Consider the following 24,038-nt stretch of genomic DNA (forward strand, 5'->3'; position numbering starts at 1 on the left):
GATATTTCAAGTGCTTAGTAGCAATTTTAAGAGGGCATTCCAGGTTCTGAGCCACATATTCTTCGCAAGGCATGGAGACGTTCAGTATTTCCGATTTGGAAAGATTGAGAAGGAAATCCGAGACCCGACCATATTCCTTAATCTCTGTTAGTGCCGCTCGCAGGGAAGCACCATTGTCTGCAAGAGTCAGCAGGACGTCATCCGCATACATTATCAATTTATGCTCCATTTCGCCGACTCGAAATCCGCAAATAGCGGCATTAGCTCTTATTTTGCAGGCCAAGGCCTCCATAACCAGGGCAAACAGCAGGGGGGATAGCGGGCAACCCTGCCGCGTTCCATTCGAAATCGAAAAGGGCGCAGAGAGAATACCATTCACCCTAACACGTGCGCTTGGGCCGGAATACAAGGAGAACACCCCATTGATAAAACGTGGGCCCAGACCCACCTTCGCCAGGGTGTGGCGCATAAACAACCAGTTAACCCGGTCAAAGGCCTTCTCCGCGTCCGTTGATACCAGGACCAACGGCGCGGAGTTGGCCTGGGCTGCAGAGATCAGCTGGAGGACCCGAAGAGTGTTATCTCGTGCCTCTCTTGCTGGGATAAAACCTGTCTGATCAGTAGAGATTAATTTAGGTAGGTACTTTTTAAGTCGATTCGCTATAACTTTCGCTAGTATTTTAACGTCTACGTTAAGAAGGGAGATCGGTCTGTAACTACCAGTTTGTGTCACTGGTTTGTCTGGTTTAGGAATAACTGCGATGAAGGCTTCTAACATCGGTCTAGGCAATACTGGGTCGCCAGCCAACCAATTAAACAATTGGAGTAATCTGGGTATTATAATGTTTGCAAAGGTTTTGTAATATCGAGCCCCAATTCCATCAGGGCCCGGACTTTTACCAATCTGAAGACTCTTAATAGCCTCCATGATTTCCTCCGCAACAAACGGGGCTTCTAGTTGTTCCGTTTCATCTTCCGAAAGTCGCGGAAGATCAATATCTTCTAAGTAATCTGCGACCTCCTGCTCAGGAATCTGGTCAACATTTAATTCTCCCCGTACTGGGTCGCTCGGGTGAATATTATAGAGAGATTCATAGAATTTCCCAAAGGTATTAGCAATCGCTTGTCCATCTTTGTGTATTGTTCCTTGGTCATCCAAGATTTCGAATACATAGGAATTTAGTCGTTTCCGTGCTAAAGCACGAGCCAAGAGCCTCCCTGCTTTATTTCCCTGTTCAAAAAACTTCTGCCTCAGAATGAGTGCTTTCTTGTGTTGTTCCTCTTGCAGGTGCCTCAACAGGGCTGACCTAGCCACAATCAGTTCCTCCCGCAGCACCTGATCAGTGGGGCTAAGTTTATGTGCTGCCTCTTTCTGAGTCACCTGTTCTAACAGTGCTGAGTATATTTCTCTTTTAGTTCGGCGCAATTTTGCACCATGTCTCATTAAAATGTCCCGATGAACACATTTGTGAGCTTCCCAGACAGTAAAACTGTCTATTTGGTCGGTTGTATTTAAACGGAAGTATTCCTCCAGGCGAGTGTGTAACTCCTGGATTAGTACTTTGTCATTTAAGAGAAACTCATCCAGTCTCCAAATATAAGGAGTTATTGGTGAGTCGGGCCAGTCTACAGTGCATCTAACTGGAGCGTGATCCGACCACGTGATCGCGACGATATTACTGCCGGTTGTGACTGCTAAACCCGCGGAGTCTGCAAATAGGTAATCTATCCTCGTGTATTTCCTGTGAGGATGTGAGTAAAAAGTAAAGTTTTTAGTTAAAGGATGAAAAGTACGCCACACATCATGTACCACTAGGTCTGTGAGGGATTTAGTGAGATGTTTGACTACCCTGTGGGGAGCGCTGGAGAGACCATCAGAAGTATCCAGGGCCGGGTCCAGTGACACATTAAAGTCGCCGCCCAAAAAAAGAGTGCCTTTCTGTATCTCCAGGATCTTGAGCATAAGTTTTTTAAAAAATATATCTTGGGCTTTGTTCGGAAGATAGAGATTGGCCAGGGTCAAAGGTCTGCCGAAAAGTGAGCCGGTTAAAATTATATATCTACCATCTGGTTCTCTAACTATTTGGTCTACCTGGAAAGGGACTGTAGGATGGAAAAGTATTCCCACTCCATTTTTTTTTGATGCACCTGAGGCAAAGTATGCCACTGGGTACTGTCTATCGAACCATTTTGGTTCTCTAAGCCTAGAGAAATGGGTCTCCTGAATGAACACTATGTCACTCCCCATCCGATGTAAGTCCCGGGTGATCATAGATCTTTTCCCTGGGCTATTAAGGCCCTTGACATTTATAGTCACTAAATCAAAAGTGTGTCGCCTGACCTGTGTCTGTGAATTGGCCATCTGGGAGAAAAAAAAAAAAAATTAAAAAAAGGGGGGGGGGGGAGAAGAGAAGGGATAGAAGGTAAACGAGTAATTAGGTAGGATAGCCAATGACAGTAGTAGAGCCAATAGTCTCAAACACGAATGAGATAGAAATCAGGTAGCTCGTGAGAGTAGGTAAGAGAAGGGAGAAGAGAAGGAGGGGCAAAGAAAAGAATACCTTTCCCAAAGATAGAAGAAGGGCAAGATAATAAAGAGAAAAGTATAGCTTCCAAGCCAGAAGGAAACTATATAACTTACTCAACAGGAGGTAGTAACCTCATTACTCTTACAAATACATTATTAACAGAAAAATAAACTTTGTAGGTAAGAAAGACCCAGAAATACAAAACATTAGAATGTAAACATTAGAACCATATATTTGTGGAATAACATCCCTAAAACCTAAAAGCAGTCCCCCCGCCCACCAGAGAGACCACTAACTTATGGGGAATACCTGTCTCAAGTGCGTCTTAAGTTGCATGTGTTGCAAAGTAAATAGGGGATCAGGAGGGCTAGGGTATACATTATTCCCTGACTTTTTAAGACCTTCCCGTTCCATCAGCTTATTCCCTTATGTGGTATACTGAGCTAGCACCTTTTCTTTACATATATTTACAAATCAAATTATGTCAGTGACTTCCAAGTGGCCCCTACCTCTCGACCCCCCCCCCCTCTTACGCACAGTGAAGGGAGAGCAAACACAGGTATCTGCCTAAACATAATTAACAACTATGCGTTCACCTTGGTGTCATAATGCAATTAGAGATGAGCTGATACTATATTTTAAGAACATCCTGTGAAAAAGATAGATTATGCATTCATTTAACAAGCTTGCAATTGATATAGGAATGGATAGCTATATACACAAGTTAATCTAAGTGATTACCAATCTGCATGAGAGTCTACCTCCACTCTGACGAACTGCAAGACATCCGTTATAGAAACTTCCTTCAAAGGTCTAGACGGTGATACTAGTGAGAGGAGGGAAATCAAAAAGGCAGGGGGGCAGCTATCTCATAAGGGAAAAACAGTGAATAAAAGGGAAAAAAAAAAAAAAAAAGAAGAAAAAAAAAAAAAGTTTTATGCTTAAGACATTACATTAATAAATATAGCAACAACTGAAAATTTGAATGAACAGATTATGTCTCTCAAGTCCAACAGGGGGATGTCAATAATAACATTTAAACCAGTCTCGTGGGATATTAAACTATGGATCAATCCCTATCCCTCTCCACCTCCGGCCTTTGCTGGTGAGCTGCTACAGCCATATTTGGAGGGTTGATCTGGATGCCTAAGGCCTGGCAAAAAGCGGGAAGGTCGTCCGGTGTTCTGAAGATGGCAGATTATCCGTTTTTAGAAGCTATTAAGCATGTGGGGAACCCCCATCTGTATGGGATCCGCTGTTCCTTTAACCTTAAAGTTATATAGCGAAGGTCTCTCCGTTTTTGAAGAGTAGCCGGGCATAAATCATTAAAGACCTGTATATCCGCACCTTCAAAATGCAGTGGGTGCTTATTTCTTGCATGTCTCAAGATTTCTTCTTTATCCCTGTATGATAGGAGTTTTATGATAATGTCTCTGGGTGGTGCTCTGGCTGGAGGCCTAGGACGGAGCGCCCGATGTGCCCTTTCAACCTGAATTTCCTCTGTGTCTGGTGCATTTTTGAGAAATTTAAAGAATTCTTGTATATAATGGTTAATGTCGGGCGGGCTTACTGTTTCAGGCACACCGCGGAGTCGCAGGTTATTCCGCCTGCTCCTGTTCTCCAGGTCTTCGATTCTATCAGTTAGTGATTGGACTGAGGCCTCTTGGGATTGTATGCAGCTAGCCTGCTGCTGCAGATCTGAGCGCATAATTTCCTGTGCTTCTTCTACCTGCTCTACTTTGCGGTCCACCATCATTATGTCTTTCTTGAGCTCACCAAACATCAGCTTAACATCACCCATTGCTTCCCTAATGTCATTCTTAGAAGACAAATGTTTAATATCTTCCTTAGTAACATAGTTAGATTGGTCAGAGTCTGCACTCCATGTTTGCACAGCCGTTGATTGTTTACTGCCTGTGGGCCCTTCTCTGTTTGTACATGAGGCTGTCTCTGAGGAAATCAAGTAATGCTCCATGTTGGAGGATTGGGAGCTTTTGGTGGGCTTTGGGCCTTTCCTAGTAGCCATTCCTAGCTGTGAAAAGCTAAGGGGTCAGTGATCACTTCTATTCCAGCACCCCAGTTATCTTTTACGGCAAGCTTGCGGTGCTATATGCAGTAGTGACTGTCTAAAAAATGAAAACTTTTGTAAATGCTGACATGTAGCAGCCCAGTGCCCCAAACTTGTGAGTCCCTTAACAATCAATTTGTTTCAATAGTGCAAAAAGGTATTTCTTCCTGATAAAGCTGTGCTATAGGCACCACAAGCATACAGCTATCATCCGGTTACACCGGCACATGTGTCTGCAGGCTTTTCTATACAGGGCAAGCTGTGTATGACCAAGTCCTCTGTCCCCCACACAACCAGACATAAAATGCTTGTTGCGGTTTACTCACCAACACCGTGAGTCAGGAAGCCCGGTATAGCCGTTTCGCGCCAATGGGCCAGGTCAGCAGCTGCGTCCCAAATTGCTCAAGGCCCCAAGTCAAGGCCCGCTCCAGTGCCGCTGCTCCGGTCAGTGTCCTTCGAGTGTGCACAGCTTCAGACCGGCTAGCACAGTGGCAATAATCCAGCTCGATCTCTCAGGTTAGTCTCCAGCTTTTTTGCCTGATGCGGTCACACTCCCCAGGGTCTAATGTGGCAGGGAGGCACTTCTGACTTCTCCGGTCCCCTCTGGTTCACGGTTGAGGATTTAAAGGGTCAATTACGATAGTCGCCACCTTCAGTGATATGTGGAATGAATTTTGAGTGGTTCTTATGTGCTATGGGTCATTCTATGCCTTATGTAAGAGCTTTGAGGCTTCAGAGCTCAACTAGTGTGCGGCCATCAGCAAGCGTGGCCAGGCTCCGCCCCCTACAATCTGTTTATTTTTATGTTTACTTTGCTTTAACATATTTGTTTTTACTAATGCAGCAATGTTTAATATCCCTGTAAGCACACAGAGGTCAATTGTATTAATGTATGCCTGATAACACAAGGCAGTTTTTTTTTTAATTTAGCTGCTGTCTTTGGTTGAAATTTAGCTAGATTCCATTAGAGAATACTGAGGTAAGCTCAGGAGCGTGCACATGTCTTGAGCACTATATGGGAGCAATATTTGCAACAATCTTTTTAACAATCTTTTCATGAAGAGCTCAAGGCATGTACCCCTTTTATGACCATTTATATTTAAGCCAAGCACATTCTCACTGTTTTACTGCAGAAAATATAGATTTTCCAAATACCATTTTTAGTAAATAGAGTAAATAATAATAGATACACAGCTATTTACTGAAATTACTTTCAGTAAATTTGGGAGTACTGTGGAGAGCTGTAGAGAATTGAAACCTGACATTTTTACAAGTACAGTTTTCACTTTAGTAAATGTCAAACATTTATCATTGCACATTTATCATTGCACAGGCATTTAAACAGAAATGCTTGTACAATGCCACCCCCTGCTTAAAGGGACACTGTACCCAAAAAAATTCTTTCGTGATTCAGATTGAGCAAGAAATTTTAAGCAACTTTCTAATTTACTCCTATTATCAAATGTTCTTCATTCACTTGGTATCTTTATTTGAAATGCAAGAATGTAAGTTTAGATGCCGGCCCATTTTTGGTGAACAACCTGGGTTGTCCTTGCTGATTGGTGAATAAACTCATCCACCAATAAAAAATTGCTGTTTAGAGTACTGAAACCAAAAAAAAACTTAGATGCTTACTTTTTCAAATAATGATAGCAAGAGAACGAAGAAAAATTGATAATAGGAGTAAATTAGAAAGTTGCTTAAAATTGCTGCTCTTTCTGAATTACAAAAGAAAAAAAAAAAAAAATTAGGTTCAGTGTCCCTTTAATAGTGGCCAATTGGCTGCTAGCAGGGGCTGTCAATCATCCCGATCATATTGGATCTGGATGATTTTAATCTGCTACCTTTTAGGTAGTGGAGAGGTTAAGGAGCAGTGAGCCTGAAACATCTGGCTGTTTGATAATGGTGCCTAATGACTTGCACACCATGAATAAACAGCCACTATTACCAACACACAGATAGTAGAGTCCAAAGCATTCTGTGAGTCAATTTCCCCAACATCTTCTGTCACGTCATATAAACAGATTCGCAATCACATTGCTGCCTACATTTGGGGCTTGTTATTAGGCACTCTCCTGATTGAAGGGGGCCTGTGTTGGGAGGGGTTGGATCATGGGTGGTTAGGATCATGGGTGGTTCGTGGGTGAGATTGTGGATGTGTCTTGGTGGTCTAAGAGTTTGTCTGGGAAATTTGTGTGCTTTTTTAGGTGTTTAGTGGGTGGGGCTAAGAGAAATTTGCCATGTGGCTGGTATAGAAGGACAGCTGGACAGAGCTCTAATTCCGGGACTGTCCCTCTCATATAGGGATAGCTGTGAGGTCTGTACTAACAATACCAACAAACATCAATCACACTAATCTGCCTACAGATACATCGCACACAGGGATTACCATTAGCTGGCATAAAGCAAAGACAAACCTAACGTACACTAACACAATATCCTCAAATCAAAGAGTTATTTTTATATATAGTGCATTCTATTTTTCAGCCAAGAAAAAGCAGAAATTTACAGTTCGTGGAGAAAAAGGTGACAGTAAGTAAAGCAATTTACCAGTTTTATTTGCTTAGCAGCCTCTAAGTGCACAATGGACTTTAACAATTCTAATGTGAGTAGTGGTCTATAAAGTATTTCTTATCTCTCTTACTGTAAGGGACAAATATAATCAAATAAGCTCCAGGCATATGAAGCAATCACTGCGTAACAGTATAAGCAGTCAGCCATGATTATAACATGAGACTTTCCATCTCCATTCCCCTTGTTGATAGGGCAATATTAAAGGGACATTAGGCACTAAATAAATCATTGATAAAATTAATTATTCAGAGCAAAGATTAGCTTGAGAATAATCTATGAATGTATTTTTTTAAATGCTATTAGCTGTTTAAATAATAAAAATAAGGTTTATGTCCATAAAGCAGTTAGTGCCGCCATATTGTAAGGATTCTTTTTCCGCCAAGGCCAATTAGATTAGTTATATTAGAGACAGTTATAAATGACTTACTAGAGTGTTCAACCAATAGCTGTGTGGAAAACTGCGGTGTCTGCACTTCCACTTTTAATTGGAGTTTGGGAAGTCAATCATTTTCAGAATTAAATTACAGGAAAAGGAGACAAAATAAATAATAATCGGCTAGATTACGAGTTTTGCGGTAAGAGTGGCTCAGTGCTAACTTGCAAGTTATTGTCACCACTCACCTCCCTATAGTGCTGCTATTACAGGTTTACAAAAACCCAGCGTTAGCAGGCAATATGTCAGCGTAAAGCAAAATTGAGCTCCATTCCACACTCCAATACCAGCACTGCGGTGAGCTGTGGTGAGCTGGTTTTACGTGCTCGTGCACGATTTCCCCATAGACATCAATGGGGAGAGTCGGCTGAAAAAAAGCCTAACACCTGCAATAAAGGAGCGTAAAGCTCAGTAACGCAGCCCCATTGATTCCTATGAGGAAACAAAATTTATGTTTACACCTAACACCCTAACATAAACCCAAAGTCTAAATACCACTAATCTGCCGCCCCCGACATCGCCGACACCTACATTATACTTATTAACCCCCAATCTGCTGCACCCGATACCGCCGACACCTACATTACACTTATTAACCCCTAATCTGCCGTCCCCAATGTCACCGCCACCTACATTACAATTATTAACCCCTAATCTGCCACCCCTAACATTGCCGCCACCTACCTACATTTATTAACCCCTAATCTTCCGCCCCCAGCGTCGCCGCCACTATACTAAAATTATACTAAACTTTCTGGTTGAATTTTATTATAAAATATTCTTTGTTTCCTTTGAATCTTCTGTTGAAAAGCAAGAATGCAATGAATATGTTAGCAATTACACTATAGAATGCAATGAATATGTTAGCAATTACACTATAGAATGCAATGAATACGTTAGCAATTACACTATAGAATGCAATGAATATGTTAGCAATTACACTATAGAATGCAATGAATACGTTAGCAATTACACTATAGAATGCAATGAATACGTTAGCAATTACACTATAGAATGCAATGAATACGTTAGCAATTACACTATAGAAGGCAATGAATATGTTAGCAATTACACTATAGAATGCAATGAATATGTTAGCAATTACACTATAGAATGCAATGAATACGTTAGCAATTACACTATAGAATGCAATGAATACGTTAGCAATTACACTATAAAATGCAATGAATATGTTAGCAATTACACTATAGAATGCAATGAATACGTTAGCAATTACACTATAAAATGCAATGAATACGTTAGCAATTACACTATAGAATGCAATGAATATGTTAGCAATTACACTATAGAATGCAATGAATATGTTAGCAATTACACTATAGAATGCAATGAATACGTTAGCAATTACACTATAGAATGCAATGAATACGTTAGCAATTACACTATAAAATGCAATGAATACGTTAGCAATTACACTATAGAATGCAATGAATACGTTAACAATTACACTATAGAATGCAATGAATATGTTAGCAATTACACTATAAAATGCAATGAATACGTTAGCAATTACACTATAGAATGCAATGAATGCGTTAACAATTACACTATAGAATGCAATGAATATGTTAGCAATTACACTATAGAATGCAATGAATATGTTAGCAATTACACTATAGAATGCAATGAATACGTTAGCAATTACACTATAAAATGCAATGAATACGTTAGCAATTACACTATAGAATGCAATGAATATGTTAGCAATTACACTATAGAATGCAATGAATACGTTAGCAATTACACTATAGAATGCAATGAATACGTTAGCAATTACACTATAGAATGCAATTAATAGGTTAGCAATTACACTATAGAATGCAATGAATATGTTAGCAATTACACTATAGAATGCAATGAATACGTTAGCAATTACACTATAGAATGCAATGAATACGTTAGCAATTACACTATAGAATGCAATGAATAGGTTAGCAATTACACTATAGAATGCAATGAATATGTTAGCAATTACACTATAGAATGCAATGAATACGTTAGCAATTACACTATAGAATGCAATGAATATGTTAGCAATTACACTATAGAATGCAATGAATACGTTAGCAATTACACTATAGAATGCAATTAATAGGTTAGCAATTACACTATAGAATGCAATGAATACGTTAGCAATTACACTATAGAATGCAATGAATATATTAGCAATTACACTATAGAATGCAATGAATACGTTAGCAATTACACTATAGAATGCAATGAATATGTTAGCAATTACACTATAGAATGCAATGAATACGTTAGCAATTACACTATAGAATGCAATGAATACGTTAGCAATTACACTATAGAATGCAATGAATATGTTAGCAATTACACTATAGAATGCAATGAATACGTTAGCAATTACACTATAGAATGCAATTAATAGGTTAGCAATTACACTATAGAATGCAATGAATACGTTAGCAATTACACTATAGAATGCAATGAATACGTTAGCAATTACACTATAGAATGCAATGAATATGTTAGCAATTACACTATAGAATGCAATGAATAGGTTAGCAATTACACTATAGAATGCAATGAATAGGTTAGCAATTACACTATAGAATGCAATGAATACGTTAGCAATTACACTATAGAATGCAATGAATAGGTGAGCAATTACACTATAGAATGCAATGAATATGTTAGCAATTACACTATAGAATGCAATGAATACGTTAGCAATTACACTATAGAATGCAATGAATATGTTAGCAATTACACTATAGAATGCAATGAATATGTTAGCAATTACACTATAGAATGCAATGAATACATTAGCAATTACACTATAGAATGCAATGAATACGTTAGCAATTACACTATAGAATGCAATGAATATGTTAGCAATTACACTATAGAATGCAATGAATAGGTTAGCAATTACACTATAGAATGCAATGAATAGGTTAGCAATTACACTATAGAATGCAATGAATACGTTAGCAATTACACTATAGAATGCAATGAATAGGTGAGCAATTACACTATAGATGCAATGAATATGTTAGCAATTACACTATAGAATGCAATGAATACGTTAGCAATTACACTATAGAATGCAATGAATACGTTAGCAATTACACTATAGAATGTAATGAATACGTTAGCAATTACACTATAGAATGCAATGAATATGTTAGCAATTACACTATAGAATGCAATGAATATGTTAGCAATTACACTATAGAATGCAATGAATATGTTAGCAATTACACTATAGAATGCAATGAATAGGTTAGCAATTACACTATAGAATGCAATGAATACGTTAGCAATTACACTATAGAATGCAATGAATATGTTAGCAATTACACTATAGAATGCAATGAATACGTTAGCAATTACACTATAGAATTGCAATGACATATGGTTAGAATTACACTATAGAATGCAATGAATAGGTTAGCAATTACACTCTAAGAATGCAATGAATATGTTAGCAATTACACTATAGAATGCAATGAATTCGTTAGCAATTACACTATAGAATGCAATGAATACGTTAGCAATTACACTATAGAATGCAATGAATAGGTTAGCAATTACATATAGAATGCAATGAATACGCTTAGCAATACACCTATAGAATGCAATGAATAGGTTAGCAATTACACTATAGAATGCAATGAATACGCTTAGCATTACACTATAGAATGCAATGCATACGTTAGCAATTACACTATAGAATGCAATGAATACGTTAGCAATTACACCTATAGAATGCAATGACTATGTTAGCAATTACACTATAGAATGCAATGAATAGGTTAGCAATTACACTATAGAATGCAATGAATATGTTAGCAATTACACTATAGAATGCAATGAATAGGTTAGCAATTACACTATAGAATGCAATGAATACGTTAGCAATTACACTATAGAATGCAATGAATAGGTTAGCAATTACACTATAGAATGCAATGAATACGTTAGCATTACACTATAGAATGCAATGAATAGGTTAGCAATTACACTATAGAATGCAATGAATATGTTAGCAATTACACTATAGAATGCAATGAATACGTTAGCAATTACACTATAGAATGCAATGAATAGTTAGCAATTACACTATAGAATGCAATGAATACGTTAGCAATTACACTATAGAATGCAATGAATAGGTTAGCAATTACACTATAGAATGCAATGAATACGTTAGCAATTACACTATAGAATGCAATGAATAGGTTAGCAATTACACTATAGAATGCAAGAATACGTTAGCAATTACACTATAGAATAGCAATGAATATGTTAGCAATTACACTATAGAATGCAATGAATACGTTAGCAATTACACTATAGAATGCAATGAATACGTTAGCAATTACACTATAGAATGCAATGAATATGTTAGCAATTACACTATAGAATGCAATGAATAGGTTAGCAATTACACTATAGAATGCAATGAATATGTTAGCAATTACACTATAGAATGCAATGAATAGGTTAGCAATTACACTATAGAATGCAATGAATATGTTAGCAATTACACTATAGAATGCAATGAATACGTTAGCAATTACACTATAGAATGCAATGAATACGGTTAGCAATTACACTATAGAATGCAATGAATACGTAGCAATTACACTATAGAATGCAATGAATAGGTTAGCAATTACACTATAGAATGCAATGAATACGTTAGCAATTACACTATAGAATGGCAATGAATAGGTTAGCAATTACACTATAGAATGCAATGAATACGTTAGCAAATTACACTATAGAATGCAATGAATACGTTAGCAATTACACTATAGAATGCAATGAATACGTTAGCAATTACACTATAGAATGCAATGAATAGTTAGCAATTACACTATAGAATGCAATGAATACGTTAGCAATTACACTATAGAATGCAATGAATATGTTAGCATTACACTATAGAATGCAATGAATACGTTAGCAATTACACTATAGAATGCAATGAATACGTTAGCAATTACTCTATAGAATGCAATGAATACGTTAGCAATTAACTATAGAATGCAATGAATATGTTAGCAATTACCACTATAGAATGCAAATGAATATGTTAGCAACTTACACTATAGAATGCAATGAATACGTTAGCAATTACACTATAGAATGCAATGAATATGTTAGCAATTACACTATAGAATGCAATGAATACGTTAGCAATTACACTATAGAATGCAATGAATCGTTAGCAATTACACTATAGAATGCAATGAATACGTTCGCAATTACACTATAGAATGCAATGAATAGGTTAGCAATTACACTATAGAATGCAATGAATACGTTAGCAATTACACTATAGAAAGCAATGAATACGTTAGCAATTACACTATAGAATGACATTGAATAGGTTAGCAATTACACTATAGAATGCAATGAATACGTTAGCAATTACACTATAGAATGCAATGAATATGTTAGCAATTACACTATAGAATGGCAATGAATACGTTAGCAATTACACTATAGAATGCAATGAATAGTTAGCAATTACACTATAGAATGCAATGAATATGTTAGCAATTACACTATACAATGCAATGAATACTTAGCAATTACACTATAGAATGCAATGAATAGGTTAGCAATTACACTATAGAATGCAATGAATATCGTTAGCAATTACACTATAGAATGCAATGAATAGGTTAGCAATTACACTATAGAATGCAATGAATGAACGTTAGCAATTACACTATAGAATGCAATGAATAGTTTAGCAATTACACTATAGAATGCAATGAATAGGTTAGCAATTACACTATAGAATGCAATGAATATGTTAGCAATTACACTATAGAATGCAATGAATACGTTAGCAATTACACTATAGAATGCAATGAATACGTTAGCAATTACACTATAGAATGCAATGAATATGTTAGCAATTACACTATAGAATGCAATGAATAGGTTAGCAATTACACTATAGAATGCAATGAATATGTTAGCAATTACACTATAGAATGCAATGAATACGTTAGCAATTACACTATAGAATGCAATGAATATGTTAGCAATTACACTATAGAATGCAATGAATACGTTAGCAATTACACTATAGAATGCAATGAATAGGTTAGCAATTACACTATAGAATGCAATGAATACGTTAGCAATTACACTATAGAATGCAATGAATACGTTAGCAATTACACTATAGAATGCAATGAATAGTTAGCAATTACACTATAGAATGCAATGAATACGGTTAGCAATTACACTATAGAATGCAATGAATACGTTAGCAATTACACTATAGAATGCAATGAATAGGTTAGCAATTACACTATAGAATGCAATGAATAAGTTAGCAATTACACTATAGAATGCAATGAATAGGTTAGCAATTACACTATAGAATGCAATGAATATGTTAGCAATTACACTATAGAATGCAATGAATAAGGTTAGCAATTACACTATAGAATGCAATGAATACGGTTAGCAATTACACTATAGAATGCAATGAATACGTTAGCAATTACACTATAGAATGCAATGAATACCGTTAGCAATTACACTATAGAATGCAATGAATACGTTAGCAATTACACTATAGAATGCAATGAATACGTTAGCAATTACACTATAGAATGCAATGAATAGGTTAGCAATTACACTATAGAATGCAATGAATACGTTAGCAATTACACTATAGAATGCAATGAATACGGTTAGCAATTACACTATAGAATGCAATGAATATGTTAGCAATTACACTATAGAATGCAATGAATACGTTTAGCAATTACACTATAGAATGCAATGAATAGGTTAGCAATTACACTATAGAATGCAATGAATACGTTAGCAATTACACTATAGAATGCAATGAATACGTTAGCAATTACACTATAGAATGCAATGAATAAGTTAGCAATTACACTATAGAATGCAATGAATAGGTTAGCAATTACACTATAGAATGCAATGAATAGGTTAGCAATTACACTATAGAATGCAATGAATATGTTAGCAATTACACTATAGAATGCAATGAATACGTTAGCAATTACACTATAGAATGCAATGAATAGGTTAGCAATTACACTATAGAATGCAATGAATACGTTAGCAATTACACTATAGAATGCAATGAATACGTTAGCAATTACACTATAGAATGCAATGAATAGGTTAGCAATTACACTATAGAATGCAATGAATAGGTTAGCAATTACACTATAGAATGCAATGAATACGTTAGCAATTACACTATAGAATGCAATGAATAGGTTAGCAATTACACTATAGAATGCAATGAATATGTTAGCAATTACACTATAGAATGCAATGAATACGTTAGCAATTACACTATAGAATGCAATGAATATGTTAGCAATTACACTATACAATGCAATGAATACTTTAGCAATTACACTATAGAATGCAATGAATATGTTAGCAATTACACTATAGAATGCAATGAATACGTTAGCAATTACACTATAGAATGCAATGAATAGGTTAGCAATTACACTATAGAATGCAATGAATACGGTTAGCAATTACACTATAGAATGCAATGAATACGGTTAGCAATTACACTATAGAATGCAATGAATACGTTAGCAATTACACTATAGAATGCAATGAATATGTTAGCAATTACACTATAGAATGCAATGAATACGTTAGCAATTACACTATAGAATGCAATGAATAGGTTAGCAATTACACTATAGAATGCAATGAATATGTTAGCAATTACACTATAGAATGCAATGAATACGTTAGCAATTACACTATAGAATGCAATGAATACGGTTAGCAATTAACACTATAGAATGCACTGAATACGTTAGCAATACACTATAGAATGCAATGAATAGGTTAGCAATTCACTATAGAATGCAATGAATAGGTTAGCAATTACACTATATGAATTGCACTGAATACGATGCCAATTACACTATAGAATGCAATGAATACGTTAGCAATTACACTATAGAATGCAATGAATATGTTAGCAATTACACTATAGAATGCAATGACACTATGTTAGCAACTTACACTATAGAATGCAATGAATAGGTTAGCAATTACACTATAGAATGCAATGAATACGTTAGCAATTACACTATAGAATGCAATGAATAGGTTAGCAATTACACTATAGAATGCAATGAATACGTTAGCAATTACACTATAGAATGCAATGAATATGTTAGCAATTACACTATAGAATGCAATGAATATGTTAGCAATTACACTATAGAATGCAATGAATAGGTTAGCAATTACACTATAGAATGCAATGAATAGGTTAGCAATTACACTATAGAATGCAATGAATACGTTAGCAATTACACTATAGAATACAATGAATACGTTAGCAATTACACTATAGAATGCAATGAATACGTTAGCAATTACACTATAGAATGCAATGAATACGTTAACAATTACACTATAGAATGCAATCTCTCCATAAAATGTATCAAGCATTGATAACAATATTTTTGTATTTATATATTTATCTATATTTAGGAGTGGTGCTTTGCATCAAGGACATGGTTTGAATAGTTATGGAAAGAAGAAATTCCACTAGAAGATGCACAGCAGCACTCTCTGCCCAGACCACTAAGACAGAACAAAAATGTTAAAAAAAAACTTTTATTAACCCCTTAGTGACCAGAGCACTTTTCCATTTTCTGTCCGTTTGGGACCAAGGCTATTTTTACATTTTTGCGGTGTTTGTGTTTAGCTGTAATTTTCTTCTTACTCATTTACTGTACCCACACATATTATATACCGTTTTTCTCGCCATTAAATGGAATTTCTAAAGATACCATTATTTTCATCATATCTTATAATTTACTATAAAAAAAATGATAAAATATGAGGAAAAATGGAAAAAAACACACTTTTTCTAACTTTGACCCCCAAAATCTGTTACATATCTAAAACCACCAAAAAACACTCATGCTAAATAGTTTCTAAATTTTGTCCTGAGTTTAGAAATACCCAATGTTTACATGTTCTTTGCTTTTTTTGCAAGTTATAGGGCCATAAATACAAGTAGCACTTTGCTATTTCCAAACCATTTTTTTCCAAAATTAGCGCTAGTTACATTAGAACACTGATATCTTTCAGGAATCCCTGAATATCCCTTGACATGTATATATTTTTTTTTAGTAGACATCCCAAAGTATTGATCTAGGCCAATTTTGGTATATTTCATACCACCATTTCACCGCCAAATGCGATCAAATACAAAAAATTGTTCACTTTTTCACAAATTTTTTCACAAACTTTTGGTTTCTCACTGAAATTATTTACAAACAACTTGTGCAATTATGGCATAAATGGTTGTAAATTCTTCTCTGGGATCCCCTTTGTTCAGAAATAGCACACATATATGGCTTTGGCGTTGCTTTTTGGTAATTAGAAGGCCGCTTAATGCCACTGCGCACCACAAGTGTATCATGCCCAGCAGTTAAGGGGTTAATTAGGGAGCTTTTAGGGAGCTTGTAGGGTTAATTTTAGCTTTAGTGTAGTGTAGTAGACAACCCCAAGTATTGATCTAGGCACATTTTGGTATATTTCATGCCACCATTTCACCGCCAAATGCGATCAAATTAAAAAAAACGTAAAATTTTTCACAATTTTAGGTTTCTCACTGAAATCATTTACAAACAGCTTGTGCAATTATGGCACAAATGGTTGTAAATGCTTGTCTGGGATCCCCTTTGTTCAGAAATAGCAGACATATATGACTTTGGCGTTGCTTTCTGGTAATTAGAAGGCCACTAAATCCTGTTGCGCCTCACACGTGTATTATGGCTAGCAGTGAAAGGGTTAATTAGGGAGTTTGTAGTGAGCTTGCAGGGTTAATTTTAGCTTTAGTGTAGAGATCAGCCTCCCATCTGACACATCCCACCCCCTGATCCCTCCCAAACAGCTCCCTTCCCTCCCCCACCCCACAATTGTCCCCGCCATCTTAAGTACTGGCAGAAAGTCTGCCAGTACTAAAATAAAAGGGTTTTAAAAAAAAATGAAATTTTTTTTTAGCATATTTACATATGCTACTGTGTAGGATCCCCCCCTTAGCCCCCAACCTCCCTGATCCCCCCCAAAACCGCTCTCTAACCCTCCCCTCTGCCTTATTGGGGGCCATCTTGGGTACTGGCAGCTGTCTGCCAGTACCCAGTTTACAATAAAAAGTGCTTTTTTTTTTTTTTTTTTTTTTTTTTTCTGTAGTGTAGCTTCCCCCCCCCCCCCACACAGACAAACCCCCACCACCTTACTGATTGTTTAAATTTTCTATTTTTTTCTATTTTTTATTTCCACATTTTCTGCAGTGTAGCGGTTCCCACCCGCTCCCTCCCCGTGCACGCGCCCCGCCCCCCCCCCCCCGTGCACGCGCGCGCGCGCCCGTGCGCGCCCCCAGCCACCCCCGCCCACGATCCCGCCCCCCTTCACATCCACAGGGCCATCGATGGCCGCCACCCGCCTCCCGGTCCGGCTCCCACCCACCAACACAGGGAGCAACCGATCTCCGGTGCAGAGAGGGCCACAGAGTGGCTCTCTCTGCACCGGATGACTTACAAAGGTTATTGCAGGATGCCTCCATATCGAGGCATCACTGCAATAACCGGAAAGCAGCTGGAAGCGAGCAGGATCGCTTCCAGCTGCTTTCCACACTGAGGACGTGCAGGGTACGTTCTCAGGCATTAACTGCCTTTTTTCTGAGGACGTACCCTGCACGTCCTCAGTCGTTAAGGGGTTAAAGGGACACTGAACCCAAATTTTTTCTTTCATGATTCAGATAGAGCATGCAATTTTAAGCAACTTTCTAATTTACACCTATTATCAATTTTTCTTTGTTCTCTTGCTTTCTTTATTTGAAAAAGAAGGCATCTAAGCTATTTTTTTGGTTCAGACCATTGAAAGCACTTGTTTATTGGTGGGTGAATTTATCCACCAATCAGCAAGAACAACCCAGTTTGTTCACCAGAAATGGGCCGGCATCTAAACTTACATTCTTGCATTTCAAATAAAGATACCAAGAGAATGAAGACAAACAATTTGATAATAGGAGTCAATTAGAAAGTTGCTTAAAATTGCATGCTCTATCTGAATCACAAAATAAAAAAAATTGGGTTCAGTGTCCCTTTAAATACTAAAAATTATGGCAAATTAGTGTATCACTTCATGTGTGAGAATGAGTCACAACGTTATGCCTTTGAATTCCTGGTATTTAGATATCTGTGGACTGGATTCCACGATATAATAAGTAAATGCGCCTGAATATTCACTTGTGTTTTATTATGGTAAATTAGTTCTGCTGGAAAGAATCAAATTAGTATCAGAGATCTTGTAGATGTGAAAAAGGGCTGAATTGGATAATTTTTTTAAATTTCTTATTTTGAGGAGCACTGTGAAGAGCTGTAGACAACTGAACCCAGACATTTGTACAAATACAATTCTCATTTTAGTAAATATCAAACATAAAGAGGAAAATTTATCAAAGTGCAGCGGACATGATCCACTGTAGCGGATCATGTCTGCGCACATCGATAAATGCCGGAAGAATACGCTGTCGGCGTTTATCATTGCACAAGCATTTTGTGTGAAATGCTTATGCAATGCCACCCCCTGCAGATTTGCGGCCAATCAGCCGTTAGCAGGAGGTGTCAACCCGATCGTATGCGATCGGGGGGATTGCTGTTCACCACCTCAGAGGTAGCGGACAAGTTAAAGAGCAGCGGTCTTAACAAAACAGGTGTATACGGTCCCATTCGTGCCGTGATAAATCGACCCCAAAGACTCACATACCCTGCACAGTCACTATTACCAACACACTGCTATTACTGTAGATTCCAAAGGATTCTGTGGGTCAAGGTCCCAAGATCTACTGTCACGTGTCATATAAACAGATTCACAATACTGTCAGACATCAAGCACACGATAGATACATCACATATAGGGATTCTATAAACTGGCATAAAGCATGTGATACAAACCTAACGTACTAATACAACATCCTGAAAACAAAACCTCATTTTTATTTATTTGTGCATTCTATTTTCTAGCCAAGAAAAAGACAAAAAACAAAATTCCTGGAATAGGTTCTTCAAGTAAGTAAAGCAGCAGTTTTCTTTCTTAGCAGCCTTTAAATGGTTTAGATGTACTGGGGACTTACAGAAATGTAATTTAAACACAAAAACAGCAAGCACCTGAGTTATAGATCTCTAAAGTTTATCTCATTTCCTTTGCTGTAGTTATTAAGGGACATATTTAAATAAATAAGCTTATGCACATATAAACAATCACTGTGTACCTTGATAATCAGTCATGACTTGACTTTGAATCTCCATTTGAATCTCCATTCCCCTTGCTGTTAAAAGGACAGTTTTGCATAACCAACACTGTTATATAAATATACTTTTTACCTCTGTGATTACCTTGTATCTAAGCCTCTGCAGACTGCCCCTTATCTCAGTTATATTAATATACTTTTTACCTCTGTGATTACCTTGTATCTAAGCCTCTGCAGACTGCCCCCTTATCTCAGTTATATTAATATACTTTTTACCTCTGTGATTACCTTGTATCTAAGCCTCTGCAGACTGCCCCCTTATTTCATTTATATTAATATACTTTTTACCTCTGTGATTACCTTGTATCTAAGCCTCTGCAGACTGCCCCTTATCTCAGTTATATTAATATACTTTTTACCTCTGTGATTACCTTCTATCTAAGCCTCTATCTAAGCCTCTGCAGACTGCTCCTTATCTCAGTTATAGATAGGAGCTAGCAAAATGTTATCTATATGGCACAAATTAACTAGTGCTCTCTAGCTGTGAGAAACTGTCAAAATGCACTGTGATAAGAGCACGCCTAGGTTTAGCTTTCAACAAAGAATACCAAGAGAACAAAGCAAATCTGATGATAAAAGTAAAACGGGAAGTTGCTTAAAATTGCATGCCCTATCTGAATCATGAAAGTTTAATTTTGACTTAAAGGGACAGTCTACAATAGAAATGTTATTGTTTTAAAAAATAGATAATCCCTTTATTACCCATTCCCTAGTTTTGCACAACAAACACTGTTATATTAATATACTTTTTACCTCTGTGATTACTTTGTATCTAAGCATCGTCTGACATCGTCTGATCACATGACTGTGACTATTTATTATCTATTGAGTTACATTTAGTACTGTGTTGTGCTTACTCTTAAATAACTTACTGGGCGTGAGCACAATGTTCTCTATAAGGCCTACATGAACTATCAGTCTCCGGCTGTAAAAAGCTAATAAAAAGCATGTGATAAGAGGCTGTCAATAGAGTCTTTATAACAGGCAGACATTTAGAGGTTTATATGTTATAAGTATATTAATCTAACAATGTTGGTTGTGCAAATCTGGGGAATAGGTAGTAAAGGCATTGGGGTAAATTTAACAAGCTCCGTATGATGCACATGTTTCTGTGCGTACCTGCAGGCTCGCCAGAAACAGAAGTTATGAAGCCGCAGTCTTAAGACCGCTGCTCCATAACCTGTCCGCCTGCTCTGAGGCAGCAGACAGAAATCAATCCGATCGAATACGATCGGTTTAATTGACACCCCCAGCTAGCGGCCGATTGGCTGTGAATCTACAGGGGGCGGCATTGCACCAGCAGTTCACAAGAACTGCTATTGCAATGATAAATGCCGAAAGCATACGCTGTTTATTGATGTGTGGTGGACATAATACGCTACATCGTATCATGTCCGCTCGCACATTAATAAGTTGACCCCATTGTCTATCTTTTAAAACAATAACAATTTTTGTGTAGACTGTGCCTTTAAGGTAATAATAAAAAGAAACAAAGAGCAAGATTCATGGCTGCTTGTCAGGATGCTATGGGGCACGCATGTTTAATAGAGACTCCCTGCACCTGTCTTTTCTAGTTACAGAGATTTTTTTCATCAAGATTTTAGTTTTATGAGAGAGTTTAAGGCCTTAGATACCCAGTGTGAGCAATGCCTGGTGCACAATAAGTTACTGGTATTTTCCATCCACAAACCAGTAATATTTATGATTTTGTTTGTACAATAAGTAATGTCATAGAACAATAAAGGTTTTGGTGCCTTTAGCCTTGCGAGTTTCTAGGACCTTGTGTCCAAATAATTCTACATTTATCCTTTTATTTATGCATATTCTCCAGCTTATCTGGTATAAAGCATGTCCACTAAAATACAAACACACACACACACACAATCTCATACCTATACACATACATACATATATACACACAGAGACATACATATATATATACACACACACACACAATCTCATACCTATACACATACATACATACATATATACACACAGAGACATACATATATATATACACACACACACACAATCTCATACATATACACACACATATATACATATATATACACAGAGACATACATACATATATATATATATATATATATATATATATATATATATATATATATATATATATATATATATATATAACTTTGTCAGCTCTAATGGGGCTATATACAGAGGCTATACCTAATGAGAGCAGTGTTTATAAAAACATTCACTACTAACAGTGCAAGATAGTGGTAACATAGACATTGATAAATAAGAGAAAACATAGACCACTATTGTTCTAGCAGGTATTTCACCTCCATTTAAACATTATCGACAAGATCAAACCAGCAGTACATAATACAAAAGCAAAATACTAATAATTAAAATGTCCAGCAAATTCACATTCCCAGAGCTGCAGAAAGGGCTGATGTAAAAGTTCCAAATAGAGCAAGTGCTGTTTTCAAATAGTTCCACATAAATAGTTGCAGTTTGTATTGGTTTAAACTGGCAACATTGTAGATCATTATATGAGATCAGCATAACACGGCCATCCAAACATGTGTAGTCAATCCCATGTGTAACTCTTGTGAGTATTTATAATCCACAACCCCATGAAGTGATAGAGAGGCTAAATTGAACAGCTTCTTAACTTAGTGAGTCATACGGCACTGGAATCAGTACAGCCTGCCTTATACTCACATGACCACTCGGGTGATGTCACAGGTTCGCCGTCTCTGTAATGGGATTCAGTATACTTGAAGGGATTTCAACCACTTGACTGGTAGCCTTGTGAAAGCAAGCAGCATACAGGGGAAGGCACTTGGTGCAGGTCGCACGCCTTCTGTGGAACATTCAGCATACAAAGAAAGCCACTTAGTGCATAACGCATGCCTTACATGGAGCCACAGCAGCAGCAAACTGGGAAGAAAACATGGGCGGTGAACAGCTGTTCTCACCGCCGACAAACATAGCAACGCGCGTTTCACCTTGGTATGTCAAGGCTTCATCTGGCTTGAATCTAATTGGGTCCTAAACCCTTCACCTTTTAAATACATGAGACTCTGCCTATTTATCAAGCCATTGGTGAAATATAAGTGATACATTATAAGTAAACATTTGCTGATTTATATACAGTATATACATTATTCATTCTATTATTGAAACAGATCTTATTCATTTATATTTGAAATTTTCACTGCAGACATTTATGAGTTTGAAATACAAGCTAATCAGCAAATTTATATTTTGACATTAGTCTGTCAATCTATGTTAGAGCAAGGGAATTGATGGATTGTATGGTTATAACCAATTATGAGTCCTTCAAGGACCGAGATTTTGCAACCTATACTCAATCACCCAAAAAGGGTGCAAAGTTTATTTCCTCATTGAGTCCATTAGGCTTGAGGCTTTTTATATTGTATATCCACTTGCATTCCTTCTGTAAAAGGATTCTGTCCAAATTTCCACTCCTAATTTTTAGATCAATAATTTAAAGACCTCTAAATCTTATCAGGTTCTTGTTACTTGAATGTTGATCTAGAAAATGTCTCGCCACACTGCTATTCTTGATGCATTTATTCTTGATGTCTCTCTTATGCTCCTTTATCCTCTCTTTTAGTTTCCTGTATGTTTTCCCTGTGTAATACAGTACATGGGGCAGTCGCAAAAGACCATATAAATTACAACTTCACTTTTGCATGTAATGTGGCCCTTCACCTTATGGTAAGTTCCATTTTTATCAACAAAGTCCTTGCCCACAATCATGTTTCTGCACACCGAGCAATGTGAGCATCTAAAATTACCATCTCTCTTTTTATCTTTTAGCCAATTCCCATCACTGCTTTTTATTAGGTGACTATGCACCAATTTATCCCTTATATTGGGGGCTCTTTTTGGAGTCATAAGGGGAGTTTCACAAACAGACCTTGAAATTGTATCTGCAAACAGAACATACCAGTGTTTTCTGAAAATAACACGTATATCCTGCCATCTATTGTTATATGTGCTAATGAATCTAGGTAGATCCTGGTTTGAATTACAATCATCTTTGATTTCATATAGATATTAATCTCTACT

The 24,038-nt window shown here is 36.8% G+C and overlaps 1 protein-coding gene across 1 annotated transcript in view; it reads left to right on the forward strand.

Moving 5' to 3' along the window:
* Nucleotides 1-24,038, forward strand: part of LOC128642362 (uncharacterized) — a 45,762-nt gene that overhangs the window by 18,931 nt on the left and 2,793 nt on the right. The window contains exon 3 of the mRNA XM_053695115.1: nt 7,084-7,128. Within this exon, the coding sequence (XP_053551090.1) occupies nt 7,084-7,128 (45 nt within the window). The remainder of the gene's footprint in view (nt 1-7,083; nt 7,129-24,038) is intronic.

The sequence above is a fragment of the Bombina bombina genome, chromosome 11 (assembly GCF_027579735.1).
Source record: "Bombina bombina isolate aBomBom1 chromosome 11, aBomBom1.pri, whole genome shotgun sequence".
Taxonomy (NCBI): Eukaryota; Metazoa; Chordata; class Amphibia; order Anura; family Bombinatoridae; genus Bombina; species Bombina bombina.